Source organism: Vombatus ursinus, unplaced genomic scaffold, assembly GCF_900497805.2.
Source record: "Vombatus ursinus unplaced genomic scaffold, bare-nosed wombat genome assembly UNPS02012179.1, whole genome shotgun sequence".
Lineage (NCBI taxonomy): Eukaryota > Metazoa > Chordata > Mammalia > Diprotodontia > Vombatidae > Vombatus > Vombatus ursinus.
This window is the reverse complement of record NW_020951957.1, coordinates 11,989,428-12,004,959: the sequence shown is the minus strand read 5'-3', so window position 1 is coordinate 12,004,959 and position 15,532 is coordinate 11,989,428. Positions and strand designations below refer to the sequence as shown.

Genomic DNA, 15,532 nt, shown 5'->3' with positions numbered 1-15,532 from the left:
AAAGCAGCAGGTGTGTATGCTGGAAACTGCAGTCACAACTGTGCACGTAGGTGGCCCAGGCCATAGGGTCCTTTTCTCACTGGAAGCGCAGTGGGATTCAGCAATCCCCTGGGTGTCTGAGAAGCCTTTTAAGGACCACATTGCTCATCTCCTGTAGTGAGGAAGGGACTAGAAAAGGTGCCTTGAAAATTGCCTGCTTTACCCAACCCTGGCCTGCTTACTGTGGTGGGAAGAGATCACAACCTGAGGTCAAAACACAAAAAAAATGTGCAAAAACTTCTGCAAAGATGATTCCACTCACCATAGGTACATAGAATGTGCACATGTTTATGGACAACACACAAAATCCAGTAGACCTGAAAGATGAAGAGCCCCTGTTGTGAGAGGACTCAGCAGGTATCACATCCAAAGAACAGTCCTGAGTTTAACAAGGCTGGCAAATGAAGGCCAGCTTACTGAAGTCACAGCTGGATACACATTTTTCTGGAGTGGCCACAGTGAAGGGGAGCACTGTGAAGTTGGCATAAGTTTTGCAATCAAAACTAATCTAGTTAACAAGCCTGTATGCCTACTGAAAGAAGTGAATGACAGGCTAGTGATAATGCAATTGCCACTTGCAGGAAAGTACCATGCCACCATCACCAATGCATATGCTCCCACCATGATGAACCCTGATGAGGTCAAAGATTTTATGAAGACCTGGAGACCTTCATCATCAATGTGTTAAAAGAGGACAAACTTATAATTCTGGAAGACTTTAATGCAAAGGTAGGCACAGAATACCAGACATTGACAGGGAGTCCTTGGGAGGAATGGAGTTGGAAACAGCAACAGCAATGGTCACTTACTACTGAAAACTTGTGCATCTTACGACCTTCTCATTACTAACACTGTCTTCCATTTACCTAAATGCAGTATATCTTTGTGGATGCACCTTTGCAGCAAATATTGGCATTTAACAGACTATGTCATTGTAAGGAGAAGAGACAGACAGGATGTGAGAGTGACAAAGGCAATGTGTGGCATAGAGTGCTGGACTGATCGTAGACTTATCTTCTCCAAGCTAAATATTTGCATTCAGCAAAAGCAGAGGCCCTAAGCACAATGACTACTGGAAGATTTAATGTCAACAGATTAGAGTGCTTCTCTGTTCCAGAATTTGCTGCTAACTTGGGGGGAAAGCTGAGCCAACACATGGTTGGCAACAGTGGAGCAGAAAAGGAATGGGCAGATTTCAGAGATTTGGCGTACAGAACTACATTTACTCATCTGGGTCAGAACACTCACAACCATCAAGATTTGTTTGATAAAAAGGATAGGGAAATTCAGAAGCTGCTAAACAAAAAAACAAGAACTCCATAGGGTTTTCCAGCAGGATGGTTAATGTGTCTAAGAAGGCAGCATTTAACTCCAGAAAAAGTAAAGTGCAAGTAAAGCTTAGAGAGATGCAAGATTCTTGGCTCAGTAAGAAGGCAGATGAAATTCAGTTTTATGCTGATAGTAACAGTCCCAAAGCATTTTTATGATGCCCTAAAAGCTATTTATGGGCCAAAGACCTATGCCACATCTCAACTACTTAGTGCTGCTGAAGCCGCATTTATAGCGATGAGGACATAATCACGGAGAAATGGGCTGAACACTTCCATGTTGTTCTCAACAGACTGTCATCAAACAATGCTGAAGCCATTGACCATATACCTCAGGTTGAAGTCAATTCCACTTTAGCTGAATTTCCAACTGAAGAAGAGGTTTTGAATATCATTAGGTTCCTCTCATGTGGAAAAGCACTTGGTGCTGACTCTATTCCAGCTGAGATTTACAAGGCAGGGGGTCTACTGCTCATACAAAAGATGATTAAAATCGTCCAGGTTATATGGCAAGAAATTATCCCCCAGGAGTTCAAAGATGCTTCCATTGCCCACATCTATAAAGGTAAAGGAAATAGGTTGTTCTGTGACAATCACGTGGGGGGAGGGGGAAGAAGAGGTTTTCTTAGTCATAGCTGGCAAGACTCTTGCCAGAGTCCTCCTTAATAGGCTCCTTCACCCTGAAGACGATCATCTGCTTGAGAGGCAGTATGGCTGAAGAAAGGGCTGAGGAATGGTCGATACAGTATTTGCTGCCCAGCAACTTCAGGAGAAATGCCAAGAGCAAATCAGAAGTCTGTGTAAAACATTTATCGATCTGACCAAGAGCTTTGACACTGTCAGTTGTGAGGACTTTTGCAAAATTCTGTCAAAAAATGATTGCCTGGAAAAGTTCATCAGTATTGTACCTAAATTTCCTAATGGCATGCTTGCCTAGGTTCTGCTTAATGGACAATGCTCTCACTTTCCCAGTTACTAATGGAGGGAAGCAGGGCTGTGTGCTTGCTCCCATGCTTTTTAGCATGATGTTTTCAGCAATGTTACTGGATGTCTTCAATGCGGACAAAAACAGCACCCAAGTCAGCTGTGTAGCCAAAGTAAATTATTTAACTTGAAAAGGCTATAAGCCAAGATTAAAATGGAGGGAGAACTGGTGTGCAGCTTTTTGTTCAAAAACGATTGTGCACTTAATGCAGTCTCTGAGGCTGAGGTGCAATAGGGTATGGAGTGATTCTCTGCTGCTTGTGCTAATTTTCACCTGACAATTAAAACCATGAAAACAGAGGTTCTCCACCTGCCAGTATTACACCATTCACACATGAAACCATCGGTTATAGCAAATGGAGAGATTCTGAATGCTGTGGATAAGTTTATTTACCATGGCAGTATACTTTCCAGGCATATACACATAGATGATGAAGTTGATGCACACATTGCCAGATCTAGCTCAATGTTTGGGAGGCTCTGAAGGAAAGTGTGGGAGAGAAGAGGTATTAGGCTGCCTATCAAACTGAAGGTCTACTGAGCTGTTGTGTTGACTTCATTGTTGTATGCCTATGAAACCCAGATAATATACCAGCACCATGCCAGAAAACTGAATTGCTTCCATTTGAATTGTCTTAGGAAGATTCTGAAGATCAGCTGGTAAGATAAGGTACCAGGACACTTTCTCAGCTTAACTGTCAACTGTTCAAATCCTACAGCAAAGAGTGCAACTCCAATGGGCTGGCCATCTTGTTTGAATGCCAAATGTACTTTTGTCTGAAAGACTATTACGGAGAACTCACACAAGGAAGCAGCTCACACGTGGTCAAAAGAAGTAATACAAAGACACTCTAAAGATCTCTCTGAAGAACTGTGGAATTGATTGTTATGACATAGAAGATGCTGGCAAAGGACTGTCAAACATGGTGTGCCTGCATCAAAGAAGGTACTGTGTACTATGAGCAAAGCAGAACTGCAGTACCTCAAAAGAAACATGAGATGCTCAAATTTAGAGACAACACCACTCTAAATATTCATCTGGACTAATTGTGCCCAACCTGTGACAGAGCCTTCCAAGCTTGTACTGGTCTGATCAGCCACAAATGGACACACTGGACGTTGATTCCAACATAGTGATGTCATTTTGGTCCTCTTTGAGAATGAAGGACAATAACCAATGTTCACACACAAGACAAATACTTTATTTTAAGAACATACTTTCTTTATTTAAAAAGTGATTTATTTTAATACTTTTTATTTTACTTTTGTAGTAGAATTAAATGATCATTTGGTTATTTTATTTACCACAGCAAACTGAAAAACATAATATCTCACTGAGGGATTAAAACTCTCTAAGAGAATGGATTTAGAAGCATAAAGAATTTGGAAAACAACAAATATAATGAAAAAAGATATTTTAATTTATAGATTTAAAAATGTTAATTTTAAAATTTCAACTAGCAATTATTTTAATAAAATAAAGCATATGCTTTCTTTCAGAGATTAGAAACAATAAACTTTCCTTGTTATTTGAAAAACAGAAAAAAAGATTTTAAAAAATTTATCATGGACTGGCTGGAAGTAAATATTTTCTATACATACCAAACAGATTGCTATTAATATTATACACGGATAGATAAATCCAAATTCTCAAAACTAGAATTAAACAGCTATTTGACGATTGTGACCTTCCAGAATGAGTGAATTGATCATTGAATTCCAATTAGTAGAATTTTCTTTGTTTTGTTTTCAAATCTTTCTGTATAAGATATAAAAGGTTCCTCTGGGATTAAACCACAGAACTATGTCAGTTCTGATGTGATATATTTATAAAACTTGATTCAAAAGTTTATCTGTATATAGATTTCAAATGATTTTAAGTCTAAATCCCTTTCTAATGATAATTTTAAAAAATATGTTAAGGGGCCTCACTAATAAGTCCAAGAAATATAATGGAGAGCATTTGAGTAAAAATCACAAAAGAAGAAAAAAATAGGCAATTTTGTCATCAGATAGGCCACTTGTCCAGAAAGAGAATCTAAATGAGGGATGCAGAAAACAGATAATAAATCTGGCAGAGAGCTAGAATCTAGTAGTGAGGAGACAGAAGTTATCCAGAGACATGCTAGAGTTCTCTCTCTACTAAAAGCAGATCAGCTAATAATTTATTTGCCTTAATGTAAAACTCATCCTTTAAAAGTATAAAGAATCAACTAAGGGAAATCTCAGATTGGAACTAATTCTCACTAACAGAAAGGAACTGGTTCTTGGAATGGAAATAATGGGAAATGTGGGAGGAAGTTACCACTCTCACAAAACGTTTATAATAGAGGACAGCAAAGTCAGATTTTGACATGTATACTAGACCTTGGGAAAGCAGATTTCCAATAGCTGAGAGGAAGGATAGACAGGCAGGTTCCCATGGACTAAAATTCTATAGAAGTTGACATAGGAGAGATGAAAAAGTCTCAAGAATGAAATTTTGAAGTCAAAGTAAAATTATTTCAATAAGGAAGAAAAATGAAGTCTGAAGAAAGTGCTGTAGACCCACAGGGAACCCACCAATTAATCAATTAATAGATATATACTAACCATTTACTGGATCAGGCACTCATCTAAGTGTTGGTGATAAAATAAAAAGCAAAAAAAAAACCCAGTTCCTGCCTTTAAAATAAAAAGCAAAAACCAGCTCCTACCTTTAAGGAGTTTAATGAGGGAGACACCATATACATGAATAGGTGCATAACAGAAATATACATAGAATAGATGGAAGGTAATATTAGAGAAGTAGACTGGAAAAATGGCATATGGATAGTGTTGGACTTATAGCAAGAAAGACTTTGGTTCAAATTCAGCCTCAGACACTTATTAACTGTGTGGCCCTAAGCAAGTCATTTAAAATCTCTTGGCCTCATCTTCTTATCTGTAAAGGGAGGGGATTGGGCCAGATGGTATCTAAGTTCCCTTCCAAGCTGTCAATCTCTGAATCTATGAAGGCATTAGAAAGTAGGGGAACCAGGAAAGGCCTCCTGCAGAAGGTAACATTTTAGCTAATTCTTGAAGGAAGCCAGGGATTCTGAGAGTTAGAAGGTGAGTAGGAAAAACATTTTAGGCCTGGGACACAGCCAGTGTAAAAGAATATAAACAGAAGATGGAGTATCCTATGAGGAACAGCAAGTAGGGCAGAATGGCTCAACCACAGTGTACATGGAAAGGAATAAAGAGTTAGAAGACTGGAAAGATAAAAAGGGTCCGTTTAAATGCCAAAGAGAGGAACTTATTGTTGCTCCAAGAAGTAAGAGGGAGCTGCTGAAGTTAACTTAGTAAAGAGAATGAGGCCTTCAGACCTATACTTTTGGAAAAATCACTTTGCAGCTATGTGGAAGATACACTGAGGAGCAAGAAGAGACTTGTAGGGAAATCAGTCAGAAGGTTATATAATAGAATAGGTAAAAGTTTTCAAGGTCTCAACTGGGGATATGGTTCTCTGAGTGGTGAGTGGGTATAAAGAAGGATGTATGGAGGTAGAAATGATTTGGCAACTGACTGGATTTGTTTGGTGAGTAAGAGGAAGAATTGAAGATAAAACCATGGGTGCAAATCTGTATGACTGGGAGGATAGCAGTCATCAATAGTGAAGGTGAGGATTTTCTGGGGAAGACAATGAGTTTTGTTTTGGAAATGATGAGTATGAGATGCTTACAGGATATCCATTTCAAAATGTCCATTAGGCAGTTAGTGATGGGAGACTAAAGCTCAAGAGAAAGCCTAGGGCTGGGTATGCAGATGTGGGAACCATTTGCATAGTTAATGATAATTGAACCCACAGGAACCAAGGAGGTCCCCAAGCAAGTCAGCATAGAGAGAAAAGTGAAGAGAGGCCAGTGTAGAGCTTTAGGGACAATCACATTAGTGAACATGATATGGATGAAGATCTAGCAAAAAACACTGAGAAAGAGCAGTTAGCAAGGTGAAGAAGAACCAAGAGAGAGCAGTCATGAAAATTCAGAATGATCATATCCAGGATGAATAGGAGAGTCAAATCCAGAGATTAAGAAGGATAAGTATTGAGAAAAGGCCATGTGATCTGACAATGAAGACATTCGAAGTACCTCTGGAATGAACAGTTTCAGGTAAACAATGAGGTTGGTGGCTGGATTGGAAAGCATATAGAAGTAAAAGGAGAAGCGGTAGGTCCTAGTAAAGACAGATTTTTCCAGGAGTTTAGCTTACCAATCAACCCAGACTTTAAAACATAGAAAACAGAGCAAAGGCAGGAAATGGGATAATAAAAAATTGCCCTGTGAATGAGCATCAGGAATTCTAAAGCCCCAAAAGAATTGAGGCTGGCAAGAGAAGCTTAGTCCTACCCCCTCACACACAAAGGGGTTTGGAGTAGGAACAGTCATATTGGGAAAAAGAGAGTCAGAGAATGGATAAGACCTTTGCTTGGAGTAGGTGGGATAAGCGGAAACAGAAAGAGGATGGACTTGTTCAATTCCTGTTTTGCTTTTGATTACTCTCAAAAGGAGAATAACCATGGCAATGTAATGTGAAAACAGAAACGGCTCACAGGGAGCTGGTTTACAAAATGAGGAGGTAGTATGAAGACAGCCTAGATGATGATGAATTCATGTTGTCTAAATCTTTGGGTACTGAAGGAATGGCTAATAGGATCACTAGGCCATTGTAAGTGATATATGAAAGATCACAGAAAACAGGAAAGGGAATACAGGTCTAGATAATGATGGATGCTGTTCTCTTTTTTAAAAAACAAGAACAAATGAAGAACATAATTCACAAACTGCATACCAGTGAGGTTGACTCTAGTGCCTGGAAAAATTATAGGATAGATCCTCTAGGAGACTGTTAATGAGCATCTAGAAAAGGAAGTAGTGAGTATAAAAAGCAATTTTTTTAAACTTTTTTTTGACATAATTACTAAACTAGTAAATCAGGGGCATGTGTAGATATTGTTTGCTTAGATTTTTAGCAAACCACTTCATAAATAATCTCATACTCTTCTTGGGGGAAAAAATGGAGAAAAGTGCATTATGTGATAATACAATTAGATGGATCAGCAGTTGATTGTATGGGCAAAGTCCAATAGAGTAGTCATTAATGGTCCAACACTGACCCGGAAGGATATCATCAGATCTGTACTTGATCCTGTGTTACATTTTAATCAAGTGGATAAAGACACAGATGACATGCTCATGAAATCTTCAGTGACACAAAGCTGGGAGGGACATTTTTATATTGAATGAAAGACTAGAGCACTGGGCAGAACCTAGTAAGAAGAAATTCAGTAGGGATGAATGTAAAGTCTTACACTTGGTTTCAGAAAAATCAACCTTATAAGTACAAGATGATGGAGATATAGACGATGGAGTTTCCGTAAAAAGATTCTAGGGATTTTAATAGATTGAATCAACATGAATCAACAGCGTGATGTGGTAGTGGGAATCATTTGCACAAAGATGATCATTGAATCCACAGTATCCAATGAGGTCACCAAACAAGTTAGCATAGAGAGAACAGTGAGGGGGCCAGGACAGAGTCTTGGAGATACCCAGAGTTAGTGGACGTGGCATGAATGAAGATCTAGCAAAGGACATTGGAAAAAAGTTGTTAGCAAGGTAAAGAAGAATCAAGAGAGTAGTTACAAAAACTCAGAGAGATAGTATCTAGTGTTCAGAGCATCACCATTTAAGAAGTACTTTGATAAGTGGTTAAGTATCCAGAGAAAAGCAAACAGCAGAGTGAAGGGTCTTGCTTGAATTCATGTCAAATGAAGATCTATTGAAGGAACTGGGAGTGTTTAGCTTACAGAAGAGGAGACTCTGAAGACATCATAGCTGTCTTCATGTATTAAGGCAGCTTGGTGGTAACCTGGATAGAGTGCTGGGCCTGGAATTAGGAAGACCTGAGTTCAAACGTTATCAGACACTTACTAGCTCTATGACTCCAGACAAGTCCCTTAACCTCTGTCTGCCTCAGTGTCCTCATCTGCAAAATAGTGATAGTAATAGCACCTAACTCCCAGGAATGTTGTGAAGATCAAATCAGATAATATTTGTAAAGTGCTTGGCACAGCCTGGTACATAGCAGGCACTTAATACATGTTTATGCCCTTCTCTTTTCCTCGCCCCTAAAGAGCTGTCCTGTGAAAGAGATTAGATTTGTTCTGTTTGGCTTCAGAAGGCAGAACTAGGAACAATGGGTAGAAATTGTAAAGAGGCAAATTTAAGCTTGATGTCCAGAAAACCTTTCTAACAATTAAGAGTTATCCAAAAGTATAATGGACTGCCTTGAAAAATAGTGGGTTTCCTCTCCTTGGAGATCTTTAAGCACAGGTTGGATGACTACTTGTCAGGAATGTTACAGTGAGGATTTCTTTCAGTTATGGTTTAGGCTCGTAAGTCTCTTGAATTTTAATTCTATTTCAAAGCTTTTAAATGGAAGAGCTCAGATTTGAACTTGAGTCCAACAAATCCACATGCAACACTGTTTTTACTTCACTATACTGCAAAAATAACTGGGTCTCAGTTTTCTGGTTATAAATTTCTTTTAAAGTCTCTTCTTTTAGTCTCTTCCATGGTCCTCTCCACTTCAGTCGCTTTGGTCCAGAAACCTCATATCCTCTTTCTTTTCCTTCTCTTTGTATGTCTGTCTGTTTTCCCTCTCTCTCCACTTGCTCTGTCTCTCTGTGTTTCTGTGTCTGTTGCATGTGTTTGAGAGTACACACACACACACACACACACACTCACTAATTCAAGTAAATTTCTTCAAAACTATTTCACAAGCCTTTACTGAAAATGCAATTATCTGTTTATTCTTCATGTAGGTGTCCCAGCAAACACCTATTAAGACAGTATGCAATGTTAAGTTATTATGTGTGTATTTTTCTATTTTTATTTTAAACATTAATAAAATTACAAATCTCTTACTTCTTTCCTGGTTCGTATAGCAGCGTCTTGTACAAGTTGAGAAATTGTTTCTTTCATTTTCTCAATATCTTCTTCTTTTTGTTTCTCTTCAAGCAATGCCTTCAGAAAACAATAACTAATATTATTATAAAAAGTATAATTAATGATAAAAATAGCATAGGGACAGAAATCTATTCAACAATTACTTCAAAAACTGAGTTTTTCATTTTTTATTTCCAGCTGCCTACAATAAACCCAGAACAGAAATCAACATCTCTTGGGACTCTATGGACATTCATTCAAATGAACTCTTCTATCCAAGTATATCCATTCTCTCAAACATAGAGAGACTATAGGCATTTAATAGATGCTTATTGACTGTTCTAAAAACCTTAGAATCCTATTTGACTTTCAATTTCCCTGTATTCTCTTCGAGGAAATTGAGCTAGAAATAGAACAGCAATTGTGGAAATTGAGTAAACCACCCTGACTCCATCTTAAGACTCAATTCTGGATCTAGCTCAGTTCTCTTTCTATTCAATTATCGCTCTGGACCAAATTATGTCTTGTGAGAAAACTTTATTCAAGTGTAGAAATTGGGAAAAAATCTTATTTTATTGTTTGAATCTAGTTCTGAGTGACTGGGAAGTTAGACTACCTCTACCTACTGCTTAGAGACCCTTAATCAAGATCCTACATAATGTTGACCAGAAACCTAGTCAGACAAAAGATGGATACAATGAGTTTCCTGACAATTGTACATTTCAAGCAACCCATATGTCTTATCTGAAAATTGGCCCTCATATTAATCAATCAAATATTGTTTTTGATTGTTTACAGATACTTAGGAGGAGTGGGACACTTCCCTTTCTGATTTCAGGGAATTGAACTTGTTTGCTCTCTTCCACCGAATTTGGGAAGTCCCTAATCTTTCATCTAATTAGAAATCAGATGACTAATGCTGTATTGTTTCCTTCTAATTAACTGGCCTTTTTTGATTAATTGTTTTTAATGTATAAAAGTCTGTCTCCACCTGTATTCAGGGTGTAGCCCTAAGCTGAGGAAGGGGCTTGGTCCCGATTTTCTAGGCAATTGGCATGAACTGCTTAACAAATAAAAGTGCCTGGAAGCTTGAACCTTTGTTTCCTCAGCCTTTTCATCTTTTACCCACAATACCTCTACCTAATGTCACCTAAATCTGGCTTTCTATCCTTAAAATAGCTTTTGGGTTTTTCTCTTTCTTGTCTGTTGTGTCTGGATTTACCATCTCATGTCCAAGATTACTATAAGAGACTTCTACCTAGTCTTCTTCCCAGAATCTTTTTTTTTCTGGTGAGACAATTGGGGTTAAGTGACTTGTTCAGAGTCACACAGCTAGTGAGTGTTATGTGTCTGAAGTCAGATTTGAACTCAGATCCTCCTGACTCCACAGCCTGTGCCCTGCCTAGTCTTCTTCACTTGATTTTCTTCTTCCAGTTTTTCTTGCTGCTGCCCTTTTAATCATTCTAACATACATCTCTGATCATGAGATTTCCATACCCAATTGAGTGTTTATGTTATTCCCTCCTTAAGCCAAACCCACTTTACCTTACTGGGTCTCAATTGACTAGCCTGTAAAATAAGGGGACTGAACTAAATGGCCTCGTAGGTCCCTGTCAGCTCTAGATCCAATGACTCTGTATCACCTTTCAGTTCAAAGCAATTCACTATTATTTCTAAATCAAGAACAAATTCTTTAGTACAGCACTCAAGGTCTTCAGTAATCTGGCATCAATCAGATTATGGAGTTTTGAAAATCATATTTACAACTGCCTACACTATCAGATCCCACTTACTATATTTTGCATCTCCTATACTCCAGTCAAATTAGCTTACTCAGTGTTTACCAAACACATTCCATGTTTTCCACCTATATGCCTATATTCACATCATTCCCTCTGCCTGGAATGTACCCTGTAACCCTTAGACATGAACATAAACACATACACAATTCCTTGGGTTGAAATTCTACCCACACACTAATGCACTGTTGTTGGAGTTATGAACTCATCCAACCATTCTGGGGAGCAATTTGGAAGTATGCCCAAAGGGCTATAAAACTGTATACCCTTTGATCTGGTAATACCACTTCTATTAGGTCTGTATCCCAAAGAGATCAAAAAACAAGGAAAAAAAGGACCTACTCGTACAACAATATTTATAGCAGCTCTTTTTGTGGTGGCAAAGAATTGGACATTGAGGGTATGTCCATCAAGTCAAGAATAGCTGAACAAGTTGTGGTATATGAATGTAATGGAATACTATTATTCCTTAAGAAATGATGAGCAGGTGGATTTCAGAAAAACCTGGAAAGATTTACACGAACTAATGCAAAGTGAAGTGTGTACAGTTACACAATAACAGCAACACTATATGATAACCAACTATGAATGACTTAGTTATTCCCAGCAATACAATGTTCCAAGACAATTGGAAAGGTCTCATGTATTTATGTCCACAGAAAGAATTGACAGAGCATGAATATATATCAAAACATACTACTTTCATTTTCTTTATTATTTTCATGATTTTTTTCTTTTGATCCATTTCTTCTTCCATAGTATGACTAATACGGAAATATGTTTTACATGATTACATATATATAACCTATATTAAATTGCTTACTATTTTAGGGAAAGGGGAAGTGAAGGAGGGAGGGAGAAAATTTGGAACTCAAAATTTTTAAATGATGTTAAAATTTGTTATTACATGTAATTAGAAAAAATAAAATACTATTAAAAATGAAATCCTACCCACTCATTTTTCAAGGCTAACCTTTTCTATGAAGACTTCTCTGATCTGCAGCCAAATATGACCTCTCTCATCCTCTGAATTTTCATAGCAGCTGTTGCTACCTCTAATAAGCACTTTTCACACTATATTCTGTATCTAAGTTGGGTACCTATCTTATCTCTCCTTCATAAACAGATAATTTAGTTCAATTATTTCCAATAGCTTTGATGTCAGTTTTCTTTTCCAAAAGGACACACACAATTTTTAAAAGGTGAATTTCCAAAGAATATATTTTTTTTATTTAATCTCAAATAGAAGCTAGTACTCCCTATATTGTTTTGTACTTTGGGCACAGGTAGCTTAAATAATTACCATGCCCTTTTTTTTTTTTGAGTCTTATTAATTTATTTATTTTTAGTTTTCAACATTCACTTCCACAAGAGTTTGAGTTCCAAATTTTCTCCCCATTTCATCCCTTCCCCCACCTCAAGATGGCATGCATTCTAAATATCCCTTACCCTAATCTGCTCTCCCTTCTATTCCCTCTTTTGACCCTGTTCCTGCTCAGAAGTGTTTGCTTCTGATTACTCCCTCCCCAAATCCGCCTTCCCCTCTATCATCCCCCTGCTCTCTTATCCCCTTCCCCCTCATTCTCCTGTAGGGTAAGATAGATTTCCATACCCAAATGAGTATGTATGTTACTCACTCCTTAAGTCAAACCTGATGAGAATAAGATTCACTCATTCCCTCTCACCTACCCCCATTTCCCCTCCACTGTAAAAGCCTTTCCTTGTCTTTTTTTTAATTTAAATTTATTTATTTTTAGTTTTCAACATTCACTTCTACAAGATTTTGAGTTCCAAATTTTCTCCCCATCTCATCCCTCCCCCCACTCCAAGATGGCATACATTCTGAATACCCCTTCCCCTAGTCTGCCCTCCCTTCTGTCTTCCCCCCTTCTCTTATCTCCTTCCCCTTCTATTTTCCTATAGGGCAGGATAGATTTCTGTATCCCATTTCCTATATTTCTTATTTCCCAGTTGCATGTGAAAACATTTTTTTTAAAACATGTGTTTTTAAAACTTTGGGTTCCAAATTTTCTCCCTTCCTCCCTCCTCACCCACCCTTATTGAAAAGGCAAGCAACAGGTTATACATGTGCAGTTATGAAAAATACTTCCATAGTAGTCATGTTGTGAAAAACTAACTCTATTTCCCTTAATCCTATTCTGCCCCTCATTTATTCTATTCTTTCTTTCGACCCTGTCCCTCCTTCTAAGTGTTTGCTGTTGATTACCCCCTCCCCCAATCTGCCCTCCCCTCTATCATCCCCCTGCTCTCTTGTCCCCCTTCCCCTCCCATTTTTCTGTAGGGTAAAATTGATTTCCATACCCAATTGAGTGTGTATGTTATTCCCTCCTTAAGCCAAACCTAATGAGAATAAGATTCGCTCATTCCCTCCATTTCCCCTCCACTGTAAAAGCCTTTTCTTGTCTATTTTTTTGTGAGATAATTTATCCCATTTTACCTCTCCCTTTCTCCTTCTCCTAGTATAATCCTCTTTCACCACTTAATTTTATTCTCCAGATATCACTCCTTCATCTTCAACTCACCCTGTGCCCTCTATCTATCTATCTATCTATCTATCTATCTATCTATCTATCTATCTATCTATCTATCTATCTATCTATCTATCTGTTTATCTATCTATCTATCTATTCATACACATAATTTTTTCCCTCCAACTACCCTAATACTGACAAAGGTCTCAAGAGTTAAAAATATCATCTTTCCATGCAGGACTGTAAACAGTTCAACCTTAATAAGTCTCTTATGATTTCTCTTTCCTGTTTACCTCTTCATGTTTCACTTGAGTCTTGTATTTGAAAGTCAAATTTTCTATTCAGCTCTGGTCTTTTCATCAAGAATGCTTGAAAGTCCTCTATTTCACTGAATGACCATTTTTTCCCCTGAAGGATTATACTCAGTTTTGCTAGGTAGGTGATTCTTGATTGTAATCCTATCTCCTTTGCCCTCTGGAATATTATATTCCATGCCCTGTGGTCCCTTAATGTAGAAGCTGCTAAATCTTATGTTACCCTGATTGTGTTTCCACAATACTTGAACTGCTTCATTCTGGCTGCTTGCAATATTTTCTCCTTGACCTGGGACCTCTGGAATTTGGCTACAATATTCCTAGGAGTTTTTCTTTTAGGATTTCTTTCAGGAGGTGATTGATGGATTCAATTTCTATTTTGCCCTCTGGTTCTAAAATATCAAGGCAGTTTTCCTTGATAATTTCTTGAATAATGATATCTAGGTTCTTTTTTTGATCATGGCTTTCAGATAGTCCAATAATTTTTAAATTCTCTTTCCTGGATTTATTTTCCAGGTCAGTTGTTTTTCCAGTGAAATATTTCACATTGTTTTCTATTTTTTCATTCTTCTGATTTTGTTTTACAATGTCTTGATTTCTCATAAAGTCACTAGCTTCCATTTGCTCCATTCTAATTTTTAAGGAAGCATTTTCTTCAATAAGCTTTTGGACTTCCTTTTCCATTTGTTCAATTTTGCTTTTTAGGGCATTCTTCTCCTCATTGGCTTTTTGGACCTCTTTTGCCATTTGGGTTAGGCCATTTTTTAAGGTGTTATTTTCTTCAGTACTTTTTTGGGTCTCCTTTAGCGTCACTCTCATTTTTTCCTCTACTTATCTTACTTGCTTCTCAAAATCCTTTTTGAACTCTTCCATGGCTTGGGATCAATTCATATTTTTCTTGGAGGCTTTGGATGTAGGAATTTTGGCTTTGTTGTCTTCTTCTGGATGTATGTTTTGATCTTTTGTCACCAAAGTAAGATAATATAGTCTGACTCTTTTTGCGCTGCTTGCCCACGATTCCAGCCAATTACTTGAGTTATAAACTCTTTGTTAAGGTAGGGGTCTGTTTCCAGTGTGGAGAATGTACTGTTCCAAGCTTTATGGGTTTTGTACAGCTGTTTTCAGAGATACTTCTAGGGACCTGTAAATTTTCAGTTCTTCCAAGGTGGTATGATCAAGGGCTAGGTATTTACTCATATCCTGGCCTGTGCTCTGGTCTATGAGTGACCACAATAACTCTTTCTGTCTTGGAACTGTGAGGAGGATTCTCTCTCCACAGCCACTTCAAGCTCTACCACGCCAGCGCTCCTCCTCACCCCAGGACTGCCACCCAGAACTGTGACCCAGATGCAAGCACAGGCAAAGCAAACGAATCCTGCACCGGCAAAGAGATCCCTGCAATCTCCCTCTGATCAGCCACTCAATTTCCCCTCAGTCTGTGGGCCAGAAGCTCAGGAAGCAGCTGCCACTCTGGGGCCATGCTCGGGTAATGGGGTTGGGACCCTGAGCTTTCTCTCTCACCACAGAAACAAACTTTTCCCACTGACCTTCTAAGTTGTCTTTGGTGTTCATGGGTTGAGAAGTCTGGAAACCACCACAGCTGCC

General features: G+C 38.2%; 1 protein-coding gene across 4 annotated transcripts in view; it reads right to left on the bottom strand.

The window, feature by feature from the left end:
• Window positions 1-15,532, bottom strand: part of SCLT1 (sodium channel and clathrin linker 1) — a 256,899-nt gene that overhangs the window by 119,501 nt on the left and 121,866 nt on the right. For all 4 annotated transcript variants that reach the window (XM_027857572.1, XM_027857573.1, XM_027857576.1 and 1 more), the window contains one exon: window positions 9,302-9,400. In XM_027857572.1, the coding sequence (XP_027713373.1) occupies window positions 9,302-9,400 (99 nt within the window). The remainder of the gene's footprint in view (window positions 1-9,301; window positions 9,401-15,532) is intronic.